The 26,218-nt window shown below is 40.4% G+C and overlaps 1 protein-coding gene across 3 annotated transcripts in view; it reads right to left on the bottom strand.

Annotated features, from left to right (window-relative positions):
* Positions 1–26,218, bottom strand: part of AMPH (amphiphysin) — a 110,474-nt gene that overhangs the window by 54,820 nt on the left and 29,436 nt on the right. For all 3 annotated transcript variants that reach the window (XM_062625476.1, XM_062625477.1, XM_062625478.1), the window contains exon 2: positions 5,575–5,655. In XM_062625476.1, the coding sequence (XP_062481460.1) occupies positions 5,575–5,655 (81 nt within the window). The remainder of the gene's footprint in view (positions 1–5,574; positions 5,656–26,218) is intronic.

Raw genomic sequence — 26,218 nt, 5'->3', positions numbered from 1 at the left:
GCATTGCTGGCTCCGCATATCCTGCAAACTGTGACATACAGGTTTTAAAAAAATCCCGTTCTAAAGACTGATGCATATTTAACATTGCCCCTTCTCGATGCTGATACACTCCTATTTTCTGGTCTACCAGATGGAAGCATCTCGTGGCTCTGAAACTACTGCTACAAGTATCTCCATTAAGACCATCAATTTTGTTAATTGAGATACAGCTTTTTGAAGGAGAATGAAAAATAGTTGTCATTTTGCAGATGTCCTCCTCTGAAATGAGATTTCCCAAGAGAACGTTGATGATTCCTTTACCATTTCATAATTTCTTTTATTAATTCTACATGAGGCAGCAAAATGAGTCAGAGTTTCATAATATGCAAGAAAATCCCAGAGATAAATCTCAATAGTACTCTCAAGAGCAAACTTTTCACAGTCAGGTTGTTTGATAACAGCAGGCATGTTCTCACCAGACTCCAGCACCAGAAACGGGTGCTCTTAGCTCACCTGGTCAAACTCAACATAAGATCAAGGGAGGCAGGCTAACAACCCAAACTAATATTCCTCATTAGGAAAATCAACACAGTTCTCCACAGAGATGTCCCAGACAACTTGTTGCTCTGAACACCATGGTACAGAGGCAGTGTCAGATCCCCTTTTCTACTCTGTGGTCTCATTACAAGGTCAGTTTTATGTAGGCAGTAAAGAAACACGCATCCAGTTCATGAGGAGGCTCAGTGTTATAGGATCGTGTCATCTAGAGCCACAGGTCTTACACAGCCTTACAGCAGCATTAAGCCTTTTCAGTACTACTGATTCTTGTGTTTGTGTAGTTTCAGTTTTCTTTTCAAAGAGCAGTATTTAAGCATATCTTAGCACTAGATTTAAGACAAACAGAGCCAAAGCAGCGTAGGCTATAAGATGGACAAGACCTACAAAACCCTGATGACTAAAATAATAAAAAGCATGGTTCACATCTTACCAGCTTTTAGTCCCTGATGCACTAGAAAAATCACTGCCTCCACCAGAAATTAAAGGCCACCTTGCCTCCACAAAAGCCGGAACTGGATGACCTATTTGCCAGGCATCATTTATTCACAGCTTTCCAGGCAAAACAGAAGAGTTTGATTTTTCTATCATGTCACATACAGGATGTAAACACAATACATCTTTACAGGAAAGGTCAGCACAGCATGTGCTTGATACCAAAACCAAATCAATCACTCCACTGCAGTGAGTCAAGAGCACTGTCAATGCTGAACCTGGAGCACAGGTTAATTAATAACCTGCCCTACAGAAATGCAAGCCAGATAATAATTCATGCAGCTCTAAGTTTAATAGTGGAAGGGGGGGGGGGGGCTCACCTCCTTCCTGGGTATCCTGCCTGACTGGATGTTAATGAGGTTGAGATGAGATTTAATGGTACACTTTGTTCCTTCTTGTCTTGGAAAAAAAGACCCCTGAGATGTAAGATCATTCTGAAATGTGTGTTTAGGAATTAACAGGTAATCAGCAGATAAAACCTTCCCATAGACCCCAAAATACTTTGCACAGTATTGCTTGTATTTGGAGGCCTGTCAGATGCAGTCTCCCCAAACGCAAACACTTCTTGGGTCACAATAAAAAAGCTCCATCCCACTAGTCTAAATTGTGTTTTCCTATGTCAAATTTACTTCAGAGTTGTCTATCAGGAAGAGCATTTGGCATCACCTTTGTTTAGCAAAGGAGTCTCCTATGAACAAAGCAGTACTGAACCAACAATGTGTTGCAGATGAGCAAGTATCAAGAATCTCCTGCAGTTCAGTATAACACTGTGCCCTTTGCAGTGAGAGATGCCATGGGGTGTTTGAAAGGACCACAAAGCCAGGAGGCGTGACACAGAACCATGGCCAAAGCCATGGACTTGTCTGGAGCAACATCTGGGGGCCAGGTGGGACAACATAAGGCACATTTGGTGCTTGCGTGAAGTTGGTGAATCCCATCTTGGGAATCTTAACTCATGAATACATTTGAAGAAATCAGTGGCACACCTGATGCAAAACCAGCACTTCAATAAATGTGAATTTTCTCACAGAACAATTTTAAGACCATGTTGTGCCACAGCTGTAAGGCAGCTAAGCATGCTTGTGTGAAATGAAGATCTGGCCAGGATAAACCTTTTCAGAAGCCCTAACATTAGACCCAAGGAGCAACTTTTACTGGGAAACATACATTAAATAAAGCAGTCCACAGAATCAAGTTCTGCTCACTTAACAACAGCAAAAAAAGGGCTCTTCATTTTCATCTAGTTCTATGAACCAGCAACAACAGCACTTAACATCTTGCTTTATTCTGACAACATGCCATAGGCAGCTGATTGTGTAGTAGCAGCTGCTATATCTCTGTGTGTACACAGAGGTTTAATGGTTTTAAACTTTATGATATATTTTAACTATAGTCTGTAAAAGAAGTCTCATAACTACATATGGAAAAATACTGAGGTAAATATGCATAGACATGAAACAGAATATAGAACCCTTACAAAAATGAAGAAAGCACTGTGAGTCACTTGGGGATAAGGGAATTGCTTCTTCTGTCTGAAAAATAAAGTATAAGATGCAGTTGCTTGAACAACAGAATAGAGATGAAGTTTCAGGTAAATCCCCGATGGACTTGGTATTTTCACAGTTGAGAGAACTATGCAGGAATTGTCGGGTTTTTCACTCCCTTTCTGAACTTCAGGGTTGATTCAGAAGCTGAGCACGTCCACAATTAGCTGTGCAGAGAGAAATGTTTTAGCCTCATGAAATTTCTGCCAATACACTGAAAATCTGTTATACGGTGTCATATATGGCTTCATATGTCTTGTGTGTTCCCTGAGTTTTGATTTGGAGTGGCAATACTCAATTTACCAATTAAGCAGAAGGTGCGTAACAGCTGTATTCACTGTTAAAAATGGCAATGTTTTTACTCATGGTTTCAGCTGCAGCAGCTTACTGCTTTTGACAGGGCTCTGCAAAACCACTGTGCTCTGTTCTCTCCAGGCATGGGATGACTCAGTTTCTCCATGGTGATTAATCTGGGTAATTCAGCTCTGGGTAGTCAAGTCCAGAAGGGGCTTTTATCCAGCTGTATTCAGAAAGAGATGGGAATGGATCACTGGGGAGTCTAAATGAGCTTTTCCTACAGATATCTGCTGTAAGTACCCTCACACACAGCCTTCTGCCGAGCTTGATAGGTACCTGACCATGAAATCTGCTACTTAGGCAAGAATAGCATAGGAAGATTTCAGTTTTCCACTTACCTGTTTCCCAGGTAATAAGCACTATGCTCTTTCTCAAGCCTTTCACTAGAGTCCTCATTCCTTATCTTTCAAGAGTATTAATAAAAAGAATGTTGTATACTTCAGACCAGTTGACCTCCCGAGTGTTGCAGGCTCAATAAGGTAGGAAACCAAGAAAAACAAATCAGTCTGTCTCATTTGGTGTGCCAGCGGGCTTAGCCTCATCCATATGTGTCTCTCAAGAGAGCTGTGGTAGTTCCCTACCAAATTCCTCCCCTGGCCCCAAGTCACATCTGCATCCAGAGTTAGCATCATGCAGCTCCTGAAGGGTCCTTGGCTGTTTATTACTGCCTCTCTGTACATCAAAGGAGGAGGAAATAAAAAAGGAGCGATGCTAAGATACAACTTAGCCCTTAGCAAGACTTTCAGCTGAAAATCACCATTACAGAAAATTCTTGGTAAAGGACAGAAAGTACAAACACTTGACACAGAATTTTGCTTGAAAAGAATTTCATCTTTATTTTTTTTAAAATTTCACTCAATTTTCAGAAAAAAAAAAAAAATCCCATAAAACACTTTCTTCATGTGGATATCCCAGCTGCTCCTTCTGCACCAAATAAGAGCCTTACAGATGCACCTTCTTTCTAGAAACACAATTACTAGCTGTGAAAACAGTTGGGATATTGACAGCAATGATAAGCAGCAACATAAGGACAACCAATAAGAAATGCTCCACTGATATCCCAGCATACTTGGAAAAGAAGGGGAACACAAGGGAAAATTTTAAATCTCTGAATGGTTTCAAAGCTTGTGAGTGCTTCTTCAGGCCTATTACATCCCACCATTTTCAGGAACTCAAGAACTTTGAGGGAGTAACCATCCTCCTCAGAAAAACAGATTCTTCTACCTCCCATCATTTTCATCTTTGAGGAAGAATGAGGATCTACACGACAGCCCAGTGGCTCCTGAAACATCCCTCCCTTCTGCACTGAGAGAGGAAAATAAATGCTAAGTGACCAGAAAATGCAAGAGTTAACAAGCATTCCAGCAGTCAGGATTCAGGGTTTGTGTTTACGTGGAAAGGGCAGAAGTACATGTGGTAGATAGGACTGATTCAGGACAAAAATTGCAAACTCTGACATAAGCCAATTTCTACACTGTGCAAAATGTGTGGGAGTAGTTCTCTCACCCTCCAGTGCATTTCTGTGAGCTCTACATGATAGCTCATGAAGATGATAGATACCTCAGTTCATACTTACATAACAAGCTATTTTCTTGGTGGCACTGAAGCACCTCCTGGTAGGCATTAATTTTTGCTAGAAAGCTACTATATAATTATTGTAATTAATCATCTTGGAGCCAAAAAGTCTGTTCAATGAAGCAAGGAATAATTGAGGTTAGAATTTAGGATTGCATTGGGAGTATGTTATAAACTTGTCTGGGCACCTCTGTTTTCATATGCTGTTTTTACAACATAAAGAGTAATTGAGCTCTGCTCCCCAGTAGTGCTTCATCAGCACTGACACCACAGTCCCCTGCACCGACAGGAGCCAACACACAACAGTCTGAAACTATTCATCTATTCACTTTGTTATAAACCCTGCGTACTATATACCACTGCTAAGGGAGTGGGGCTTGTTCAGCCTGGATGCACCAGGGAGACCTGAGAACAGCCTTCCAACACCTAAAGGGGCCAACGAGAAATCTGGAAAGGTGCTTATGACAAGGGCCTGTAGGGACAGGACAAGGGGGAATGGCTTTAACCTGACAGAAGGGAGACTGAGATTAGACATTAGGCAAAAGTTCTTCCCTGTGAGGGTGCTGAGGTGCCCAGAGAAGCTGTGGCTGCTCCATCCATGGCAGCGTTCAAGGCCAGGGTGGATGGGGCTTGAAGCAACCTGCTGTAGTGGAAGGTGTCCCTGCCCGTGGAAGGGGGTTGGAACTGGATGAGCTTTAAAGGTCCCTTCCAAACCAAAGCATTCTATGCTTCTTTGTAAGAAAGCAACTGTAAAGGTACATTTAGTTGGAGTTGGGTTCTATTCTCAATTACGCTGTTGAAAATGTGCTGTCACTCAGCTGATCCCAAGTGGTTCAAGCATGATGGTGTTGGACATGAGTACAATAGGTCCTTTTATTATGAGCACATTTCTTAGCCCTCTGCGTGCACAAATCCAACTGTCCTTTCTGTTTGAAAATAGCAGAACAAAATGTTATATCCCCTGAGAAATCTTACCTGTCACTCTGTAACACCTTCTTCAAAATCAGAAAGTTCAAATAATCTGAATTCTCCTTAAGACGCAATGAAAGAAACTGAAAAAGTAACTGACCTCTTGTCGTTTGAAATTCTGAACGTATTCTTCAAACTGTTCATCTTTTGTTTCATCTGCTTTTCCTAGTTTTTGAAGTACCTGCATTGAAAACAAAAAGGAATAATTAAATGTATGTGTCACGAAACAAAACCACTGCTGCTTTCAATGCTTCCGTTCCTGCAGCTAAGGCTTAAAAATAGCATGTTATTTTTGGGGGTGTTGCATGCACTACTGTTTCTGAAGTTCACGCAGGAACCATTTTGTCAAAATAAAAAGGGATAAAAACAGAGGTATGTGTGCGTGGAAACACACTTCAAAGGATGGAGTCCTTGGGGATATGTGGTTTTTTAATGAAGCAACTTTTCTTTTAGCAGAGAATCCCAGATTTTCAATGGAAGAGTCAGTATTTCGGTGCAATAATCACAGAAATTTGCTGGCACTGCAAGTTGTCCTACTGTTCAGATAGAGAAATAAAAATGAAAATCAAATTTCATTAGGTTTTTCTTCTGTTTATGGTTCATTACATGAAATGGCATTAACATTATCCTTATCCCCATTATTTTCAACATAAAGCCATAGAGAATAAAGAACTGTGAGGTTGCATGAGAAACTGTTACAGCCGATGCTTATTTAAAACTTCCACTGGTGTTCATGTTATTCCCCTCATTAATTCAGAAGTGGGTTTTCATCCACGAGATAATAAATATACTCCAATATATCAGCAGTATGGGCTATTCCTGTGCTAGCAATCTCAAAAGTCATTTGACACAGATACACTTTACACTGGTTTTAACTACCATAAATGCATTTTATTATATCTAGGTACTATCCATTCATTTTAATACTTATCCATACATTTTAAGACTTATACGTAGTTGCAAATAGGCTTCACCCTGCTTGTCAGGCAACTCCTAAATCTTATAGAGTACTTGCATGTGGGATGAACCACCTCACAGATTGCTTTCCCATGACAAACTGTCCAAACTTTCCATTTTCACAGAAAAAAAAAAAAAACCAAACAAATGAAAAAACTCCACAAAATAGAAACAGTAGCAAGTAATTGCTACTACTCCTATGATGAAGAAGTAAAGATCCCCACCTATTCTTCTCAAAACAAAGACGGCACAGCTCCCGTCGTGACATATTCTCTGTCCGACTACCTGCCTCTCCCAACCCCAGCCAGCCCCTACCACAAACCCAGGCCACAAGATATCAAGATAATCATGAAGGTGACACAATGCTACCTGTGGGCCTGGCATGTAACACTTCAAGGACATTTTGACATATTTGCGGGAGAAAGACAGAAAGAATGACATCACAGAGGAAAAAAAGACAAAGACCAAGCTTTTGCTGCTGATAGCTGTGTCCTAGCTTTTCATTTTCTCATCTCATTTGTGCATTTTGAGTTGTTTTTAGGCCTGCTGACTAGTCCCAAAGACCTCACATACTCTCATCACCAACCTCTTCATTAAATATTTAAAAGTATCACAGATGGTTTTACAGAGGAATCATTTAACTTAACATCTCAAATCATCACAGGCCTTCACAGTGCTCTTTGTCACCAGTGAGCCAAACAGCCTGCCCCCGACTGTGGCATGATTTTGATCCACACCAGGCAGCATGTGGATTCTCTGAAAATCCAACATTTCCCTTTCAAACAGATGGCTGCCAGGTAAGCCTCCTGCCCACACAATACAATCAGATCACATTCACAGGAACAAGTAGAAAGCACATTAACTGTAATCTGAATGATTCATAATGTATGTAACAAACCATGGTGAGAAATGTCATGATAAACTCTTTTTCCCAAAACACCAGTGGCACACATCCATGTCTCCAGCTGTGTACTCAGGCCCAATAGCACAAGGCTCAGAAGGGAACAACCTACCTCTTACAGCATCTACCTTCTACAGTTTGGGGTTTTATTTTATCCTATCTCTGATTTCCAATTTCTCTACAAATATTTACCTGAGTCTAAAATACAGTGTTAGAATTTGGCCTCTGCAAATACCAATCCTAATCTTAATGCAGAATTACATTAAATAGCCATTAATAACATAGCTTCCCAATTTTCCTAATCCTAACCCAATGTCCCACGGTTGGAAGCAGAAGTTCGTGCAGCTCATGCCATACGCACAGATAACTGGGGCTCACACACTCCTTTCCTAAATACAACCCTAATACAATCCTAAACACCATTCCATATAGAAAGAGCAGGATAGACTGGGCTAGAATGAACTATTCCTCATGGTCCCTTTAGATCTCATCCGTATAGCCCCATGGACCTATGGGGCCACTGAACGTATAGCTCAGCCTTTCACATGCAACCTTTTTGTAACCACAACTTTACCACTGGCAGTCTAAACAGAGAGGTGACCAGAGGGCAGGTAAGTCTTAAAAACTGATCTACCTTTCAGCGCTTCTGTCTCAAAGTGGACATCTCTGATCAACAGATGTCTAGTTTGTAGTTTATTGTTGCTCAGTTCGGTCACCACCTATAGGGTGTCTGCGGTAGGGTTAAGGCCAGATAAAGGCTTGTGTACACTACACACAGGTTTCTTTAACTCCAACCCCTCCTGGGGACAGGCTGAAGTAAATTCTAGATCTAGACATCCAGTTCATCTTATATAGAGTACTTTGGTCAAGATTAGAGTCAGGGTCTGGTTTAGGCCCAGGTTTAGGAGAGGGCAAGCAGACACCCTGCTAGCATTAGGTTTAGATACTGGTCAAGAGAAAAATGGACTTGAAATGCCTAGGTTACTCAAAAGCATCTGACACCTCTTAGAAGTAAAACGAAAGCTGTGCTCAGGAGCAGGAAGCACCTAACCTCCCTCTTAAGCCTCAGTTCAACCACCCTTCTAAAATGAGGATTAGATTTTGTAACAGGAATAGCTCAGTTTATTGGTGGCTCCTGAGGACAGGAGAAGGGTAGATGGACAATGTTTTACAAAAGCCTTTTGCGTGCCAAAGACAGGTAAAGACATGCGGACAGCTAAGCAGCTAATACTTTATTTCTGGTCCATGTGGTAGGTAACACATACTGTGGATTTGCATTCGGACATTAGAAAAGGAAAGAACAGAGGAACCAGACCTGCTGCTGAACACTCAATGGTCTGCAGGGCTCAAACCAGGACCTGATTCAGAAAGCAGGTGGCTAACGTTTTTTCTTCTTAGTGTACCAATACAGAGAAGTAACGTTTGCAGTTAGGGCTAAGAACATATACATCTATTAATGTGTATTAACTGCCTGTTCAATTTGAAATTAAATAATGAAATAAACAATAAAAAAAAGTAAAATCAACAGACATAAACTAAATCTCAAACATTCTAAGGCCAAGTATTCTGCAGTCTCCTGAAGACCGTATAAAATAGCTGGTGAACATGATTAGCCTATCCAAAAAAGAAACAGGTAAAGCACTACCCCATTTCTTATAGTTAGACTAAATCAGCTCCTAGTAACTTCTCTTAAAATGCCCTAAAAAAAAAAACAAACAAACAAGCAAAACACAACCCCTTTCCTCCCCCCCCCAAAAAACAACCCAGCTGCTTTATTTTTTCTCAAATACTGTGGTCTCCAAATGTACTGGTTTGTAATGTGCTTAATGCACTGAATTATGTTAAGGATCTGAAATGAATAGCAGCCTTGACCCAGCATGCTGCTAAGAACTAAATTATATGAACTAAATAATTAAGATCAATTAGCATTGAGAATGATGTAAACACTAAATTTGATCTGACGGTAAACCTAGATGCTTGTCGAGTGAATACCTGCAGAGAGGAATTGTCTGGCAATGTTGTCCTGGGATAAATAAATGACAAATTCTACACAAACACATAAAAGTGTAAGGACATTAAGCATGTCTGGTATCATTCATAAGTGTCATCAGGAGTACATGTCTAGATATAAAATGCAAGAGCATTTCTATTAGGAAAAGCTGCATCTGCAGTAAACCTTTTTGGAAGACAGATGACTAAAGGGGAACAGTTTAGTCTTCCAAGTGCCTTCAATTACCAGAGAATACCTTTCTGTTCTATGAGGATCTGAAGTATTAGGAAAAAAAAAAAGTCAGTAAACTTGCTGATCTTGAATTGAAATGATCAATTTCACGATGACTGTGATGTGAATGTTAACAAGTGTCTGCAATGTGCCAAAAAAAAGGAAATAGAAAAGAATTACAGATGAGCTTGGGTAAGCTTGATTATATTGAAAACTCCTGTGGCAAGGATGACAGTGTTACAATAGCAGTTAAGACTACCAGCATGACAGGCCCATCTATCTTCCCCTAAAGAAGTTTCTGACGACGTGGCAATTCAAGGAGAGAAAAGAAAAAGAAAAAAAAAGCAAAATAATAAAAATAAGATGTGAACTGTGGCCACCCAGGAGCTGCCTCAAGAGCAGCTCATCTCCCTGCACAGGAGCGTGACAGTAACCTCGTCAGACATCCCAACATGCATCAACCTCAGTCATGCATCAGTATTCTTAAAGAACAACTAACACATTCAAAACCACTTGGGGCAGAAAGACATGACTGTTCAGACAGGACTACCCAGGACAAGACTTTATCAGTGACTGCCAGGACTGTTCAAACACTGAAAAAGCTAAGATAATCCAACTCACCTCAAGTAGCACTATTTAAGGATATTACAGAATAACCCCAATATGAAAAGATGAACATTTCTGAGAGTCCAAAATCTGTTGAGAATAGCACAGTGCTCTGGAACTCAACAGATGTAAACTACATCTACAACACTGTTTTACAACACTTTTTTTCTAATACCATACTCCTCTACAACCTATAAAAGAAACACTAGGGCTGCTAGAATAATACGCACAGCTTTTCAAACAAGTTTCAAGTGGAACTTTTGGGCAGAAACTGGTTAAAATAAAAGCAGACCATTCAAGAGAAATCATTTTAAAGTTACCTATGAGCAAAACATCATATCGATTTCAACAAATACTCTTATCATTCTATTCTATGATTCTATGATATAAAACAGAAGCTTCTGATGATGCTTATCTGAGGTGGAAAACAACCACCATGGGTTAAGTTTGAGGTAAACATGACTATTTCAAATACAGCAAATATATAACCCCAAAAGCTTACCACAAGCTAACAGTAACTCCAGGCAGACAAAAAAAAACTCCACCACCCAAATCCCTCCACCCCAAACCAACCCTCTCCCCCCAAAAAACAACCCTAAAACCACACAGGCACTTGTAAGTTTAAAAAGACAAAATTGTTCATGTGATGGGATGCTATAACAAAGCATCCAACACCACAAATCCATAGAAAAGTGTCAAGTTAGAAAAGTTAAGCATGATCCATGATACCCAGCTGGTACTTGAGAGGTGTACGAACAAATTTTAAGAGACCCTATTTGTTACAGAAACAAAAGCTCACTTGGAAGACAACATATCAAAGCATGAAGCCTGGATGAGAGCTATGTCCAAAATGTACCTACTGACACTCACTCAAGTGAGAGAGCAGGGTGCTAAACACAAGAAAAGGAACAAATAGTCAAGAATCACTAGAGCCACATGAGATTCCTGCCTCCTCACCATTAGCACACGGGTAGGTGAAGTGAAACCAGAGGGAGAACCATCACAAGGATGCTAATTGGTTGCTCCCCTGCAAAGAGGAGCAGGAAAAGACAGTAATTAGAATTAGAGATATGCAAGTGTAAAGTTTATGGAACTACATGTTCAGTCCAACCAAGAAAAAGTCTCCTCTCCAAAGAGGTAACATTCGTATCTAACTACTTGAGTCATTTAAAAATAAAACAAAACTTCTTACCATTATGCCAAAGTCCATGGTCTTATTTATCCTGTCTCCACTTCACTCCAGCAATTTAATCGCAAAATATGGTCAGAAAAAGAAGATGGGCAAAGAGATAGTTTTCACCATTGTTACATGGTAGGATTAAAGTATGCACAATGCATTTCAGCAAAAATTAGATGGAATTTACCAATTGGAAAAATAATGAATAAAATATTCTTTTTTTTCCCTAGTGCAGTTCTTTGTTTTCTGTTTGGTTTTGGGTTGGTGGCTTTTTGAGCAAAGTTTTAATTGCATATAAGCAATAGGTATTTTAAATATATAAAGTCTGAGAATCTTTTGGTATTGTATTAATTGCTGCAGAAATTAATTTCCATAGAATATGACTTAGTCTCAGGTTACAACTGCAAAACAATTGTTATTATCACAGGTGAGCAAAGAGTCATGAGGTAAATAAGGTTGGTTTTGTCTGGGGTTTTGGGTGGTTTTTTCCCCCGCTAAGAATTTCCATTTGAGAGTGCTGGATTAAGTGTCTGACTAAACCAAGCAAAAGACCAACATTCTTTGGCTTTCATGCCAGTAAATTAGGCAGATGAGCACTCAGAGGGAAAAAAAAAAAAAAAGAGACAAACCAAACAACAATATTTAACACTTTCTTTTTAAGGCTGAAGCCTTGGCTTTCCAAACAAGCTCAGTTTATTGGCTTAGCCAGAAACAACACCATATTTAATATTACAGTTTTGTAAAGTAAGTAGATAAGCAGCCAGAACATACCCAGTAAGTATAAATTACCATTTTATCGCAGATTTAAGATACACATGCCTGAAACAGCACAGTGTATTGCTCAGTTTCAGTTCGGCTATGATCATTTTGTTCCCAATATAGCTCCAGTGCAAGAAGCTCAATCACATCTCTCTTTGAAGAGGTTGTCTGAATTTCATACTTTCCATGTAACACAGCCATAGACTTTCCAAGAACTCAGGCTTGCCTTTCTACTTCTGCTATTCCACCATTGCATTCCTGCACAAACAACAGTGACAAATGTTTGCTCAAGCATCCATTCTCATTAATACCTGCTGGAGGGTTGTAGAAAAAAAATCCCTCTGTCATTGACAGCCTCAAAAGCCTGAAAACCTGTTTAAAACAGAACACTAAGCATTTTACTAAGAGGGCTATAGAAAATGTAGGAAGATGCTACAATAAAGCTCTTCACTGATAAGCAATTGCTTTGTGCAGTACTGATTTATAGCAGAAACACTCCAGGCATTCCAGGGACTGCAGCTGGCCACCAGGCAGACAGGGAAGCTGAGTCAAGAAGGGTGATGCTCTGGCCTGTTTCTGAAGTCTTCAGGAAGACCCACTGCTGTATAAAGCAGGTGATAATTTACAAAAGAAACATGTTTTAAATAATTAAGAAGGAAACAGTGACCCTCCAACCCAGAACACACAACACTATTTTAAAGAAAGAACTGCCCTGGATATGGCAAATGAATTTACAAGAGCTCAATCAGATACAGAAGCAGAAGACCTGCAAGAAATACCTATGCTCTCACTCTCCTCTGACCACTCTCTCTTCTTCCTCATCTTCAGCAGCGTCAGAGTCTGATTGTTTCCATTAGTGGTCTTAAGAAATGACTAAACTTAGTTCATGTTTTCAGATCAACATCAAGTGGCCTATAATTACCATTCCTTTTTTCTGCACATACTTGCGCTATTACTGACAGAACAACTGATCGTTCAGCAGATCACAGCCAATCTTCATTGTCACTTGATCTATCTTATATGTCTGTTACTGCACTGGCATTTGTTCCCCAGCCACGCAGTTAGATCTTCTCTTACACCAGGCACAATAATCCCCAAATGCCCACCATTTACAGTTGAATTGTATTGCTATAGTTTGACATAGTGGCTCATATGCTAGGAGAAAAGACATAATAAATTCCAGTTTGGGAATACACCATTTAATGGAGGACTGCAACTCCACAATTGCCATCCTAATATATGATGACAGAGGCAGTTTCAGCTGTACAGTGTCACAAAGCAAAAGTCACATCCTGGACAGCATTAATGCATGAAATGTGGCCCAAGCAATGGTAGAGGGCAGCTGCTGAGTACCAGGCACTCTCTGGAATGGAAAAGCATAAAAACAACTGTACAGGTCAGACCACTTGTCCATACAAGATACCAATCTCTCTCCAACCCCTCCACCCCCCCCAACACAAGATGCCTAGGGAAGACACACAAGTGTGCAGTGATAATCCTCCAGAACCCTCGCCCAATGCCTAATAAACTGCATTTCAATGAATTCCAGATGTGGTCTTTTTATAGTTTTATAGCTCTGATAAATTTTCTTGTTAATGGATTGTCCTACTGCTTGTGAAGCTCCGATAGGGTATTTGCTGTTTCAAGAAGTATGAAGGTTCACTTCTCTCGTGGCTGCTTTTCTTTTGTTCATTTTTTTGGCAGTTGTGATTGCTGGTGCTTTGAGTATTGTAAAATACCATGATGCATGGGAGTAGTTTGCTAACAAATGAGAAGAGTAGTGAATAATATCCACACAAGCATAAAACACCATGATATGTTCTCTTAATCAAAATTGAAAGAAGAGAAATGTGGTCTTTCTACACAGCCTAAATGACAAACGTGAACATTAAGCTATGAGAGATAATTATATTAGCCTCTCTGCAAATTACAGAATCTAATTGCACATCATTGCCCTGATAATGTAAAGATGCTCTAGAGAGATCCACAAAATAAACAAAATTATGATTCCTCTCACTATGAAGCCACAGACTTCTGTACTAGTCCTTGGTCATCTGGGTAAAACCAGAAAGCACTTTACAAAGAGCACCGACTTGAACACTGCAGAGCACCACAGCGTGTAGACCATTACTCTCCCTACTCTGCAACACCCAGCAAATTTGGTCTCCCGGAAACAGGCAACCTTGCAAAATTAAACACAATAGTAGGTGCTATCATTCTGCTTCTGTGTGATTCTCTGATCATGCAGTAAAACTTGGCTGGACAGTAGGAATAAGGAGACTAAAGGATGAGCTTTGAAATTTGCAAGGCCTCATTTTGCTGATGAAAAGGGAAGGGATACTGACAGCTATGACCATGTACTGCTAGGGACTCCTCCTGCTTGTCCCGTAGGACTTTCGCGGGTCTCCCATACAGTGAGGTGGCTCATCAGACACTCTCTGAATGTGTTCTGAAAGGTGCTTATCCCCAGTGGACATGAAAGCCTAGCACAGCTTAGAAGAACTGCCATGTACTTCAAAAAAATAACAAGCTGATAGACCAGTCTTCCTCAGACTGTATGACTAGTCTGTCTAATAAAGATGGGCATCCATGTAGAGATGCTGAAATGGTGCATGGCAGGTGATTTTCATGGGATGTAGCTTAAAGGGGAAAACAAAATGGAAAGAAACACGAAATTACCAGAAATAGACCAAAATGTGAAGAGGAAAAAAAACAGTGATAAAACAAATGAAGAATTAAGAGGGAGAAAAATCATTATGAGAAAATAGGGACCAGACCAAAAGCAAACTATCAATTTTGAGAAACTGTGGGTTTCATTTGCCTTCTTGCAGGCATCTCAGGTAGCACAGGATGTCTCAAACATCACTGCGCAGGGGGCAAACATGACACAGGACCTATGGAAGTGTCTTCTGGAATGGCAGAGGAAGGAAGGATTCAACTCAAGCAGCCTATGTGTGGGCAGATGAATTGAGCTATTAATATCACAACAACCTTAATCCTCAAACTTTTGACTACTGTTTTTTCCTTACAAAATCTCTTGATGCAATAGTAATTAATTCTTTGCTCACTTTACCACTGGGGAAACAAGGTAGAGGAAAGGCAAGTAACTTTTACACCAGGTTCAGAAGTTAATCACAAGCAGGGTACCAAATCTTGATTATTCTAGACTAGCAGCTTAATGCGTGGGCCATCCTCCTGTGAAAAGGAGTTTCATAGGACAGAAATCTGCTATGTTCAGATTATCTGCACTAGAGCTATACAGAAGAGGAGATGCAGACAAAAAAGCACGTTAAAGAACTGGAAAGACAATCTGTTTGCCCTTCTCTGGCTATGGTTGCTTTCACACATCTTGAGAAGATTGATCACTTCTTGCGGTTGGCCAAGAGCTAAATTTAACTGCCCGCACAATTAGCAATATCTTTGGCTGAATTTGTGTCCTTTGCTGGATCCCAAATAAACCAAAGCACTACTCTGCAGATTAAAAAAAAAGAAAAATCATCTCAGTTGCTGCTGTTTCTCGCTCAACTAGCTTAGAAATACCTGGATAGCTTTCTAGTAGTAACCAGAGTGTATCAGCCTTGTAGCAACTAGCAGTGAATCCTGGCTAACATATGCTCTCACCATCAGTTTTTATTTTCCTCCCTTTTACCACCTCATCCACTTCCCCACTCCCCTTTGGTTTGCCCTCTATACTTACTATGGAGCAGATACTTGCCTTAATACTGCTCTCTTCAAAAAAAAGATAAATCTGTTGTTTATACTGCCCTGATAACATTTCATTCTGTTCATGTGACAACTTCATTTACCTTATCTTCTATTCACTTTCAGCCCTATTTGGGCTGCAAGCATTTCAAAGCAAGTGACTATGTGATCCTTTACCCTTTTATAGCACTGAAGGCAAAGGGATCATCATCTTGATTTGTTTGATTCTACCAAAAAAAACATGACTGATACTTTCTCCTCTGATGTTTACATTCAACTGGTGACCAGCCAGCTCTTCTGCTGTTTACTTGATATTTGTAGTCTTTAGGAAAAAAAGGCTAAAGCAGCCACTTAAAAACCTTTTCGCCACACTTGCAAAACATAAAAAGTAGCATAGAATCAAATATAAAAGAATTCACAGAATTCACAGAATCATTAGCGTTGGAAAGGACCTTAAGATCATCTAGTTCCAACCCCCCTGCCATGGGCAGGGACACCTCACACTAAATCATGTCACCCAAGGCTTCATCCAACCTGGCTTTGAACACCGCCAAGGACGGAGCATTCGCAACCCCCCTGGGCAACCCATTCCAGTGCCTCACCACCCTAACAAGAAAGAATTTCCTCCTTATATCCAATCTAAACTTCCCCTGTTTAAGTTTTAACCCGTTACCCCTTGTCCTGTCACTACAGTCCCTAATGAAGAGTCCCTCCCCAGCATCCCTATAGGCCCCCTTCAGATACTGCAAGACTGCTCTGAGGTCTCCATGCAGCCTTCTCTTCTCCAGGCTGAAGAGCCCCAACTTTCTCAGCCTGTCTTCATAGGGGAGGTGCTCCAGTCCCCTGATCATCCTTGTGGCCCTTCTCTGGACTTGTTCCAACGGTTCCATGTGCTTTTTATGTGGAGGACATCAGAACTGCTCACAATACTCCAGGTGAAGTCTCACTTCAATTCTACTGATGAAACTTTAATTATTAAAATTAGATTGCGATAATTATTTTAAAATGGACTAGGCTGCTTATATAGAACTTTCCTAAAATTAACTTCCGAGATCTTATCAATAGAACATTAAAATCTACAAAGACATTTGTCTCCATCTCTATAAAGACATTTAGCACTAAAGCCTTTTCAGCTGGAAGCAGCCACAAAGCAATAAACAATTCTGCCTCCTGTACAGAAAGGCCACTAAAGTTCATCCGTGCACAAGGAGCCTAATATCATCTATCCTACTAAAGTCCTCAGCAGTGATACCTGACAAGCAATCTGTTATCTCTAAATTAGTCAAGTTTCTTCCAGCCCAAGAAGAGAGATATCAAACATGAAATTGTAATTTATCTGTGGTTACCACAGTTTCGCTTTTTTAATTAAACATTTAAATTCTACCTGGAAAAAGACAACTTTGTCCTTTACAGACTGTCCCTCTGGATTTATCACAGCAAACTGTGATGTTCTTCCTGTCTGCTGGGAGTCAAATACAAAATAATCAAACAAAAAGCTTTTCAGTCACAAGGTCAAAATAAAGATCATATTCAATATAATAGACTTGGAATTTAAGAGTGCACATGCATTCTCCCACTGTCTACTTCCATCAGATATATACAGCAGACGCTTGCTTATTTAGCTCCGATAATACGCTTTTAGTGGATTTTAGAACTTCAGGAATCCAGGCTTTCACTGTAAGTAGTAATGCTTTTCAGGCTATTTCCTTTTATATTCTCGTTGTGGTACCTGATTTTCTGTACCCAGTTTCAAAATCTGGCAAAAATATTTCATATAGGCCTTAATTAAAATCAAACCGAACCAATTTATAATAAAATAAATTGATTTTGAGACTAAGTAGATAACGAGTGTTGAAGATAAAATGTAATGTCACCAACTTCATATTCTACTGAGTGCAGTCTCACTTCATAGCATTATAAGTATTTTGGGGGGAGAAGGGAAATAAAACTGATTTAAGAGAGTTATTTTCATTTCATACAATACTTCTTTTTTCCTAATAGTTGTCAGTGAGATAACCCACATCCTTAGACTCAAAATTAGTTACATTAGTGTCGCGGTTTAAACCCTAGGCAGACAGCTTGTTCACTCACACCCAGTGAGTGGTGCTGGGCTGAGAGCACACACCACCCCCACCCCACCCCCCCCCAAGAACAGTCCAGCAACCAATGTACAACACAAATCACCACTGCTACCACCAACGACAACAATGATAAGAGAAAATAACAAGGGAAGAGAATACAATACCACCGGCCAAGAAACCAGTCCCACCCAGAGGCCCATGTCCTCCCAGATAACTCCCAGTTACCCGCCACCCCGGGCATGACGTGCTGTGGTATGGAATACCTCCCCGGCTAGCCTGGGTCAGGTGCCCCGTCTCTGCTTCCTCATGGCTTGCCCTCCTCCCTGGCAGAGCATGAGCCTCACAAAGTCCTCGGTCAGGGTAAACATCACTTAGCAACAACCGAAGACATCGGTATCACCAGCACTGTTCCCAGGCTGGAAGTCAAAACACAGCACTGCACCAGCTACCACAAAAGAGAAACATGACTGCTACTGCTGAACCCAGGACAATTAGTAACCACGCACAGATGATGACAGAGACAAGAGTTCAGCCATTCCTGACATGGGTAACTAGCAGTGCTCACACATTTCTCATTGCACAGCCTCAAAGAGTTAATTTACTTTAGTTTCACTCCACCATTACATCTACAAGACAGGCTACCAGTGTTTTTGTGTCTTATCAGTTTGGCTTCTAAATTAATCCATATGCTCAAAGTAGCAATACAGATGCCTAATCCTGACTGCCTACTCCAGTCTGGGCTGTGACATTTCCACAGATACTCTTACTTCTTGAGAAAGGTATTGGCTGAGGCTAGAAAGAGACACCCACATGTGGTCCAGCACTCATTAAGGTACATATGCTGCCCATCCTGATGCTCCTTCATGTCCAGCAAGGATGGGATTTCTATCTCCAGGCTCTCTGTAATCTTCATTACAGAGCTGATATAGTGGAGCTCTGGGGAAACAAAACCAAAAGCTTCCAGCGTCGTTTGGTGGCTTGCCAACAGAATATTTCACCACCTGTTAAGACAGTCTCATGTCATGCCACACACAGAAATGCGTAATACTAAAATAACTTTTTCTAGTACTTTGAAAAACATTTTCCATATTGATGTTCATCTGTGGAAGAATTCACTGTTTCTCCATAGATAGTGAATATATCACACACTAATATATCAATGATGTGCCTGATAAGGCAACACTTGCTGATTAAGTACTCTTCACCTTTAGGATGCTCTAAAACTCTCCTCCTCAGCCAGAGAAAGACAGTGGCAATGGCACAACACTCCCAGGTCAATTCACTTTTTTAGACAGAATGATAAAAAAAGCTTGTTTCAAAAAATTGAGGAAATCATCTCCCAGCAGCGCTAAGAGTTAGACAGATCATATACACTTGGTTCAACTAATGTAACAACTCATGGAATCTCTGAAGCCACACAGACCTGTCTTTTTTAAGAATAGCTTTGTAGGAACTTTATTGATCCACAACAGATTTATTTCAGACTTGCTGGAATAATTTGTGAAGACGTAACATTATGTGCTAGTCAGGTTTCTGAACAAAGTTACCCTTTTCTCCTTCTTATTGCCTTTTAGAATTATTCAGCATTTTTGCATTACTGAAGGTCAAACAGTACCTCAACAACGTTACTGTATTCTAAAGCTGCTCAGCTAACAGTATATTTTTACTTTTTTCATTAATTTCTGCTAAGGATAAGCAGCAGGAGTACGTGCATCACTTCTTCATGGTCACCCCAGGTGGTGGCCTTTTAGCTATTGAAAAGGCAAAAGCCTCTGAACTGAAGCTGAGGTCAGCAAGAACTACCAAGGACTACCAGCAGTGATGGTGCCAGTGCTCCAGCTTTGACACCTAGACTTTGGGTGAGACACCATAGGCAAGCAGGGCTTCATCCTTTCCCATGGGGCTTGGAAATAAGGCTCCAGAATTAGCCCTCAGAGCTACTGAACATGGAAACTGAAGTGCTGTTGTTCAGATCAACAGCATGCAGAGCACAGGTAGGGCCCACTTCCTGGAGAGGTCTTTTTCTTGCTGAGTAAACAGCCGTTCTGTTCTACTCAATGTGCTTCTGTAAAAATAAACATTTAAGAGCTCTCTAATGGTCACATTTTCCAGGCAAAAAGATGTCCAGAAAAAAAGCCTATCTGCTGATGCTGGGAAAGCAACCGTATGCAAGAACCTTTGCTGCAAAAGAAGCCCTGGTCTCCTGGGGTTACTGCTCATCAGGGTTCATGTTCTGAGGCCTTTTAATGCTCCTTACTCAAATAAACACCAAGTGAGAGGAATGTACCACATGGAGAGCAACATTAACAAGGAGAAAGAACTCAGGATCTGGACAAAAGACATTTTCAATAGAGAGAGAAGGTTAAAATACCCCAAAGTGTAGCTGTAAGAACAAACAGAAAATATCACTTCCACTGCTGAGACAAAACTAACAGTGGGATGCTGTGGCCATTTAGCCTGTCATCATAGTCACAAGGCATGCTGGAGCAACAGCAAAGCCAGCTGGAGTGACCTTCATCAGCAAGTCCTGAGCTGTGGGGCCTCTCAGAGTCTTCAGAAGCAAACTTTGCACGGAGGCTTCTGAAGCCATGCCTCAGTGAACAGCTCAATAAAAATTTTCATCAATACACAGAAGATGCAAGGAACTTCTTCCACAGGAAAGGGAGGCAGCCTAGCTACTATTGAAAATCACCTGGAATATGGTACACAGCTGGAGGGAAGAGGACACTAAGTTAATAGTCTTTCACACCCTAAGTCTCACAAAGGAGTGTGGGAAGGTGGCAAAAAACTTCAGTCTTTCTTCTGAAGACCAGTAGTGCTGTTATCCTGCAACCAGTGGCAAAGATAGAAACAGTGATCATCATTCTCCTTAAAATAACTTTAAATTGAAATAAATTGGAAGACTTGTAATTCCTGACTTCAATCTACTCTATCCTAAACTGAGCAAATGTCATGACTGCAACTGTCCCCTGCGGTCAAGTTTTCTAATGTTCAGCTATCCTCTTGGCTTTCTCTAAAACTCTTTCCAGCTGGAAGGAAACTTTCTTCTCTAATAATAGTATGTCTAAATTAGAGTTTCCTTAAATTATCCCAGGTCCATGAAATCCTTTTGATTTTCCCACCTGTTTAGAAGCTTTGAAAATCAGTCATATGTAGGACAATTAGAAAAACACTTGACGTATTTTAAAATCAGCAGTAGAAAGAAATGTGTTAAACACTGAAAAGCAGCTTACTTGTGAAAACAGATCTGAAAATAGCATCAGTCAGGGAAAAAAAAACAGGAAAGGAGATTATAATGATTTGATATACTACCTCACAAAGAGATACCCATTCCTCAGTGTCACACTACACTTGGAGCTCAAATGTACAGTCAGCCCAAATGCTCCTATCCACCATGATCACCACAGTAGGTGACTATCTCCCATGCACTTCTTACAGTCACTCCAGGACTCCATTTCTAGGGGGAGAAAACAGAGGCACAGGAATTAAGTGGCTGTGCTTACTTAGTGACACAATGAGAGCTTTAAACCAAATGTGTAGATGTTGTTCATCAGCACCACACCTATACATTCCTTTCTCAACATACTGAGCAACACAAAAATCTAAGTATAGCAGAGTACAGGTATATAAAAAGGTACAAATCTTGTTTATTTCACTCAGGTAATTAGATTTGTGAGAGACAGGGAGCATTAGTTTCTCTGTCACCCCAAACAAAGTGATACATATGGTAACCATTACTTGATATTGTCTGTCATACCTACTCAAGCCATCATATTGTTCGTAATGGAAAGGTAAAAGATAATGGTGCAAAAATAAGTAAATAAAAGTTTACTGGGAATTGTTCTGTAAGTGTAAAAACTGTCTTGACTTTTTATACACAATGGAGTCCCTGAAATTCTCCGCTGTGTAAAATTGTTTCTGCAGCAAGTAATTTCTTAATAAACACGTTTCAAGTGATTTTGATTATATGCTTTCATAAAGGATGCTTTTCATATAATGAACCATAATGGCTTTAAAAAGGCAAGCAGAACTGTAGGCAGTTGTAAATGTAAATTTAACCTCTTGACAGATTACAGATGAACCACATTCATAACATTTTGTTCATCTACAGGAATATAAAAGCAGTTTTCTAGGAATACAGAAGTATTTGTCACCCACAGGTACTGAAAGATGCTACACAGGAGTGCTTTAGGAAACTTGTGATGCTCTTAGGTGTCTTTAAATAAAATACTGGTTCTGTCATTTACATATCTAGAGACATTGTTTCCAACTACCAAAGATCACTCCATGCACTATAATGAACAAAAACTTGTTTAATGGAATAACTGAAGTTAAAGGAATACACTGTCCAGGGATGTCTATCTTACATAGCTTCAGGATTCCCTTGACTGAGCAAGATCATAGTTTTAACAGCGTAAATCCCTTCAAAGCCAGTGGGATTAATCATGCATTTGGATGTATACTGTGGTGTGGCCTTGGCCCTTGTGTAGCAGAATCAAAGCCTGCCAGTCTCATTGGTGGGTTTCTGGAAAATCCAGCCTGGCACCAAAAAACTCCTAGCATTTATGCTCAGGGTGAATATTCTGATTACCAAATGCCTTATGCTGTTGCAAGATAATGGGAAAATGCCTAAGACTTTGAGTAGTGCAGTAAAAAATAATTCAAGCAACAGCTCTTGACTAAAGGAACTTTCCTTTTAAAACCTGCAAAATACAGACTTAAAACCAGATCAGGGATGTTTGCATAGCTCTACAGTAACATGAAAGTGATTCTCATGCATGACTGCCTCTGTTTTGCCTGTCTGTATGGTGCAGAAAGCACCAAAGTTTGCACCCCAAAATGTTCTTGGGCTCCCTACTCTCTAGAGATCCTCTTTAGCTTGGAGGATCACCCTTTATAACCTTCATCAACCTTTATAACCCAATGTAACTGCTGTCTTTACCCCATATTGTACTCTGTTAACCAGATGCTATCAAACAGAGTACCAAGAGGATTTATGAGAAGTTTGATGAAATGTTTGAATGTCATATTGGAGACTGTTATTAAGTCAGTCTTAATTTATCTAACATAACTGTACGATACCCAACTTGGGGCAGCACAGTATATACTACTGTTGATCAGATCTGTCCCTAGAAAGCCAGCTTTTCATTCAGCCGTAGGCAGTACTGATGGCAGTACTGATGGCAGTACTGATGGCAGTACTGATGGCAGTACTGATGGCAGTACTGATGGCAGTACTGATGGCAGTCTGAGGCACGATTACAAAAAGCTGAGAAGGAATGAGATGTGTCCTGCTCTGTGATGTGCAAACCCATGTGCATGTGACGCCACGTTATTATAATACAGGAAAGGAGTATTACAGATTCCCTCTTGGTCCAACACACCAATGAAGTACTTCAGTCTGAGCCTCAGCATCTCCTATTACTGATTTTCACCTCCCTGCTCCTTTCACACAGGACAGGATGGTATTTGAAGGCAGAAGCTCCAAGAAGGACTATGGTTTCCAGGGAAGTAGATGATTATTTTCAGAATCCTCTTATCTACTATAACAGTAAAAAATAATAGAAAGTTTTAATGCATCCCCCAGCAAAAAGTCCCATAATAGCTGACATCTAGAAGTTGTGCAAGCTGGTCAATAATTTGCTTCTTTTCTAATGTATCTCTGAGTATTAGATTACACACTATAAAATGCAATCTATTAACTTCCACCCAATGCTCATCTCTGCAGACAGCAAGCATCTCTGCTGACAGAGCTAAAATGACTCCAGTTCCCCATGGGGACTAAGGGAGGTAAAAAAAAAAGAATGGCACCTACCTCTATGAATTTTTAGAAACAGAAATATTTTAAAGGCCTCCCCAATCCATCAGTCAACAGGATCGCGGCATACCCTGTTTATGGGGAAAAAGACAGCCCTCCAGGTATTCACAGTGCTCCAGCTGCTTACTCTGCAGGCAGTTTACACCCTTAGACTATTCTCAAGTTAACTAACCCCGCCTTAGTCACAAAATGCAACTACTGAGGGCACAGGAGGGGCAGCCATGAGGGGAAATCATGAGGGGAGAGATGGGGTGGCTATGGGGGGAAATCATGAGGGGACAGGGGAGGCGGTCAGGAGGGAAGATAATGAGGGGCTGCCATGAGGGGTGAGGAGAGATCTTGAGGGGAGAAGTGAGGCAGCCATGAGGGAAGATCATAAGGGGAGTGGTGGGGCAGTTGTGAGAGGAGATCATGAGGTAAGAGCAGGGGCAGCCATGGGTCTTGAGGTTTAAGGGCAGCAGCTGTATAGTGTAGGCCACTATGACAGGGCAGAGGAAGGCTGGCTGTGACTGGAGACCATGAAAAGCAGCCATGAGAGAGATCAGTTTGCCCCTAGTGACATGGTTTAGTGGTAGGCTTGACAGTCCTGGGGTAACTACTGGGCTTGATGATCTTAAAGGTCTTTTCCAAGCTAGTTGATTCTATGATTGCAGCAGTACTCTAGCACCCAGCTTCCTTCTAAACAAGCTTCACTGCCTTTCAGCAAAGGCTGTCTTTACTCCTCAGCAAAACATTTAGCTATTTAGATAGCTAAATGTTTCCAAACTTTGGAGGGGGACATTACATTTATTTCCTGGCACTGGAGCAGTTTAACATTAAACAGTCAACGTTGATACTTTACTGAAAGTCTTTACTCTAGAGCATTATAAACATAAATTTGGCAGCTGCCAACCAATTAGAAATGCACCACAGTCAACATTTTGCTCATTTATAGGAATGCAAAAACAGTTTTCTAGGAATATAGAAGTATTCCAGAGCAGCTACTAGCTTTGCCACTGCTCTCATCTTGCATGTGGGATGCCCACCATGATCACAAGACTATATAAACCTATACGGACTGCAGGGTATGAGATACCCAGGGATATGTCTACCCAAGTATATACGGCACATGCACTCATACACACACACACACATATATATGTGTGTGCATATATATATATATATGTGTGTGTGTGTTGATTTACAAAAAGTTCAATGTGATCCAACACTATGTACTTGCAGCCCAGAAACCAACCCTGTGCTTCCTGCATCAACAGGAGTGTGAATACAAAACCACCTGGACTGTGTGCCATCTTATCCTGGATGCAAGAGTCTTGGGACCAGTCTCTCCTTCAAGAGAGCACATCTGGGTGGCATGGCATAACTTAACCCCAACTTACATAGCAATGTATGTCACTTACTATCTCTGCTACAAGTAGATGGCACAGCCTATTCTTGTCACAGGTACTCCAGGAATGCCCAGTCTTGGAGTGGTGGTAGGTTCTTTTTACGCATTAAGAAATCACAAATGAGAGTGGATCATAGAAATCACAATTCTGCTGTTCACATTTTTTTAATCATCCTTTATGTTATGATCAGTATGAGATATTTTAAATAAAAATATATATTAAAATCCCATAACTAAAATAATCAAAATCTTAAACTTACTCTTTCAAGTCTCCTTGAAAGAGCTATTTCTAAAAAAAAAAACCAACTAATATATACATAAGGTGCAAGTCAATATATTAAACTGAGCCAAACATTGGGTTTTGGTGTTTGGTTGTTGGCTTTTGGGGGTTGTTTTCGGTTGGTTGGTTGTTTTTTTGGTCTACATCTCTCATGCTTATCTGACTTCCTTTTACAATGCAAATGACTCAATTTGTACTGCAATCTGAACCATGACATTAAGGAAATGCAACATCATCAAGTGCCACACACAAACCTCTTCTGACTCCATTAATGAATTAGAATGCTAAGGGAAAAGAAAGCATGAAAAGCTTTATTTAATACACATTATAAACACAAAGAATCAGCTATTACCGAGTCTAATTTTACAGGTGTAGTTTCCTAACTTAATAACGATCCCAGAGCTAGGAGTCAGAATTAAATTGACATCTGACCTATCCTATTGCCATCTTAACTACAAACACATTAAAATCTGATGCCTCTTTCAGACTTTACATCCTGAAGATTTATCACTCAGCACAAGACTTGCGTATCATCACTCCCAGTTTATGCCCCCTTCACTGTAATTTCAATGTGACTCATGCTATATTAATCCATGCAATGCTCTTGACTGCAGCTAAATTGATGAAAACAAGGGCAGGCCAACTGTGACAATGTTAAGGCAACAAAAGCTGACAAGATGCATCCTAAAGCAAAGGCTGCCCAAATAATGACTCTAGCTACCTCCTAGGGTAGTTCTTGCCAAGTTACTCACATGTTCCTCTTTAGAAAGACCCAGGGCTCTACATCAAAAGCTCATAATATGCAAAGTAATAACAGGGCAGAGTTATTATTCTTAGCTTTGTGCCTTTTATTAC

This window comes from Pezoporus occidentalis, unplaced genomic scaffold, assembly GCF_034315485.1.
Source record: "Pezoporus occidentalis ecotype Australia unplaced genomic scaffold, CSIRO_AGI_Poc_V1 ctg28, whole genome shotgun sequence".
NCBI classification, from domain to species: Eukaryota; Metazoa; Chordata; class Aves; order Psittaciformes; family Psittacidae; genus Pezoporus; species Pezoporus occidentalis.
Note: the sequence above shows the minus strand (reverse complement) of the source record. Positions and strands in the feature narration are given on the sequence as shown.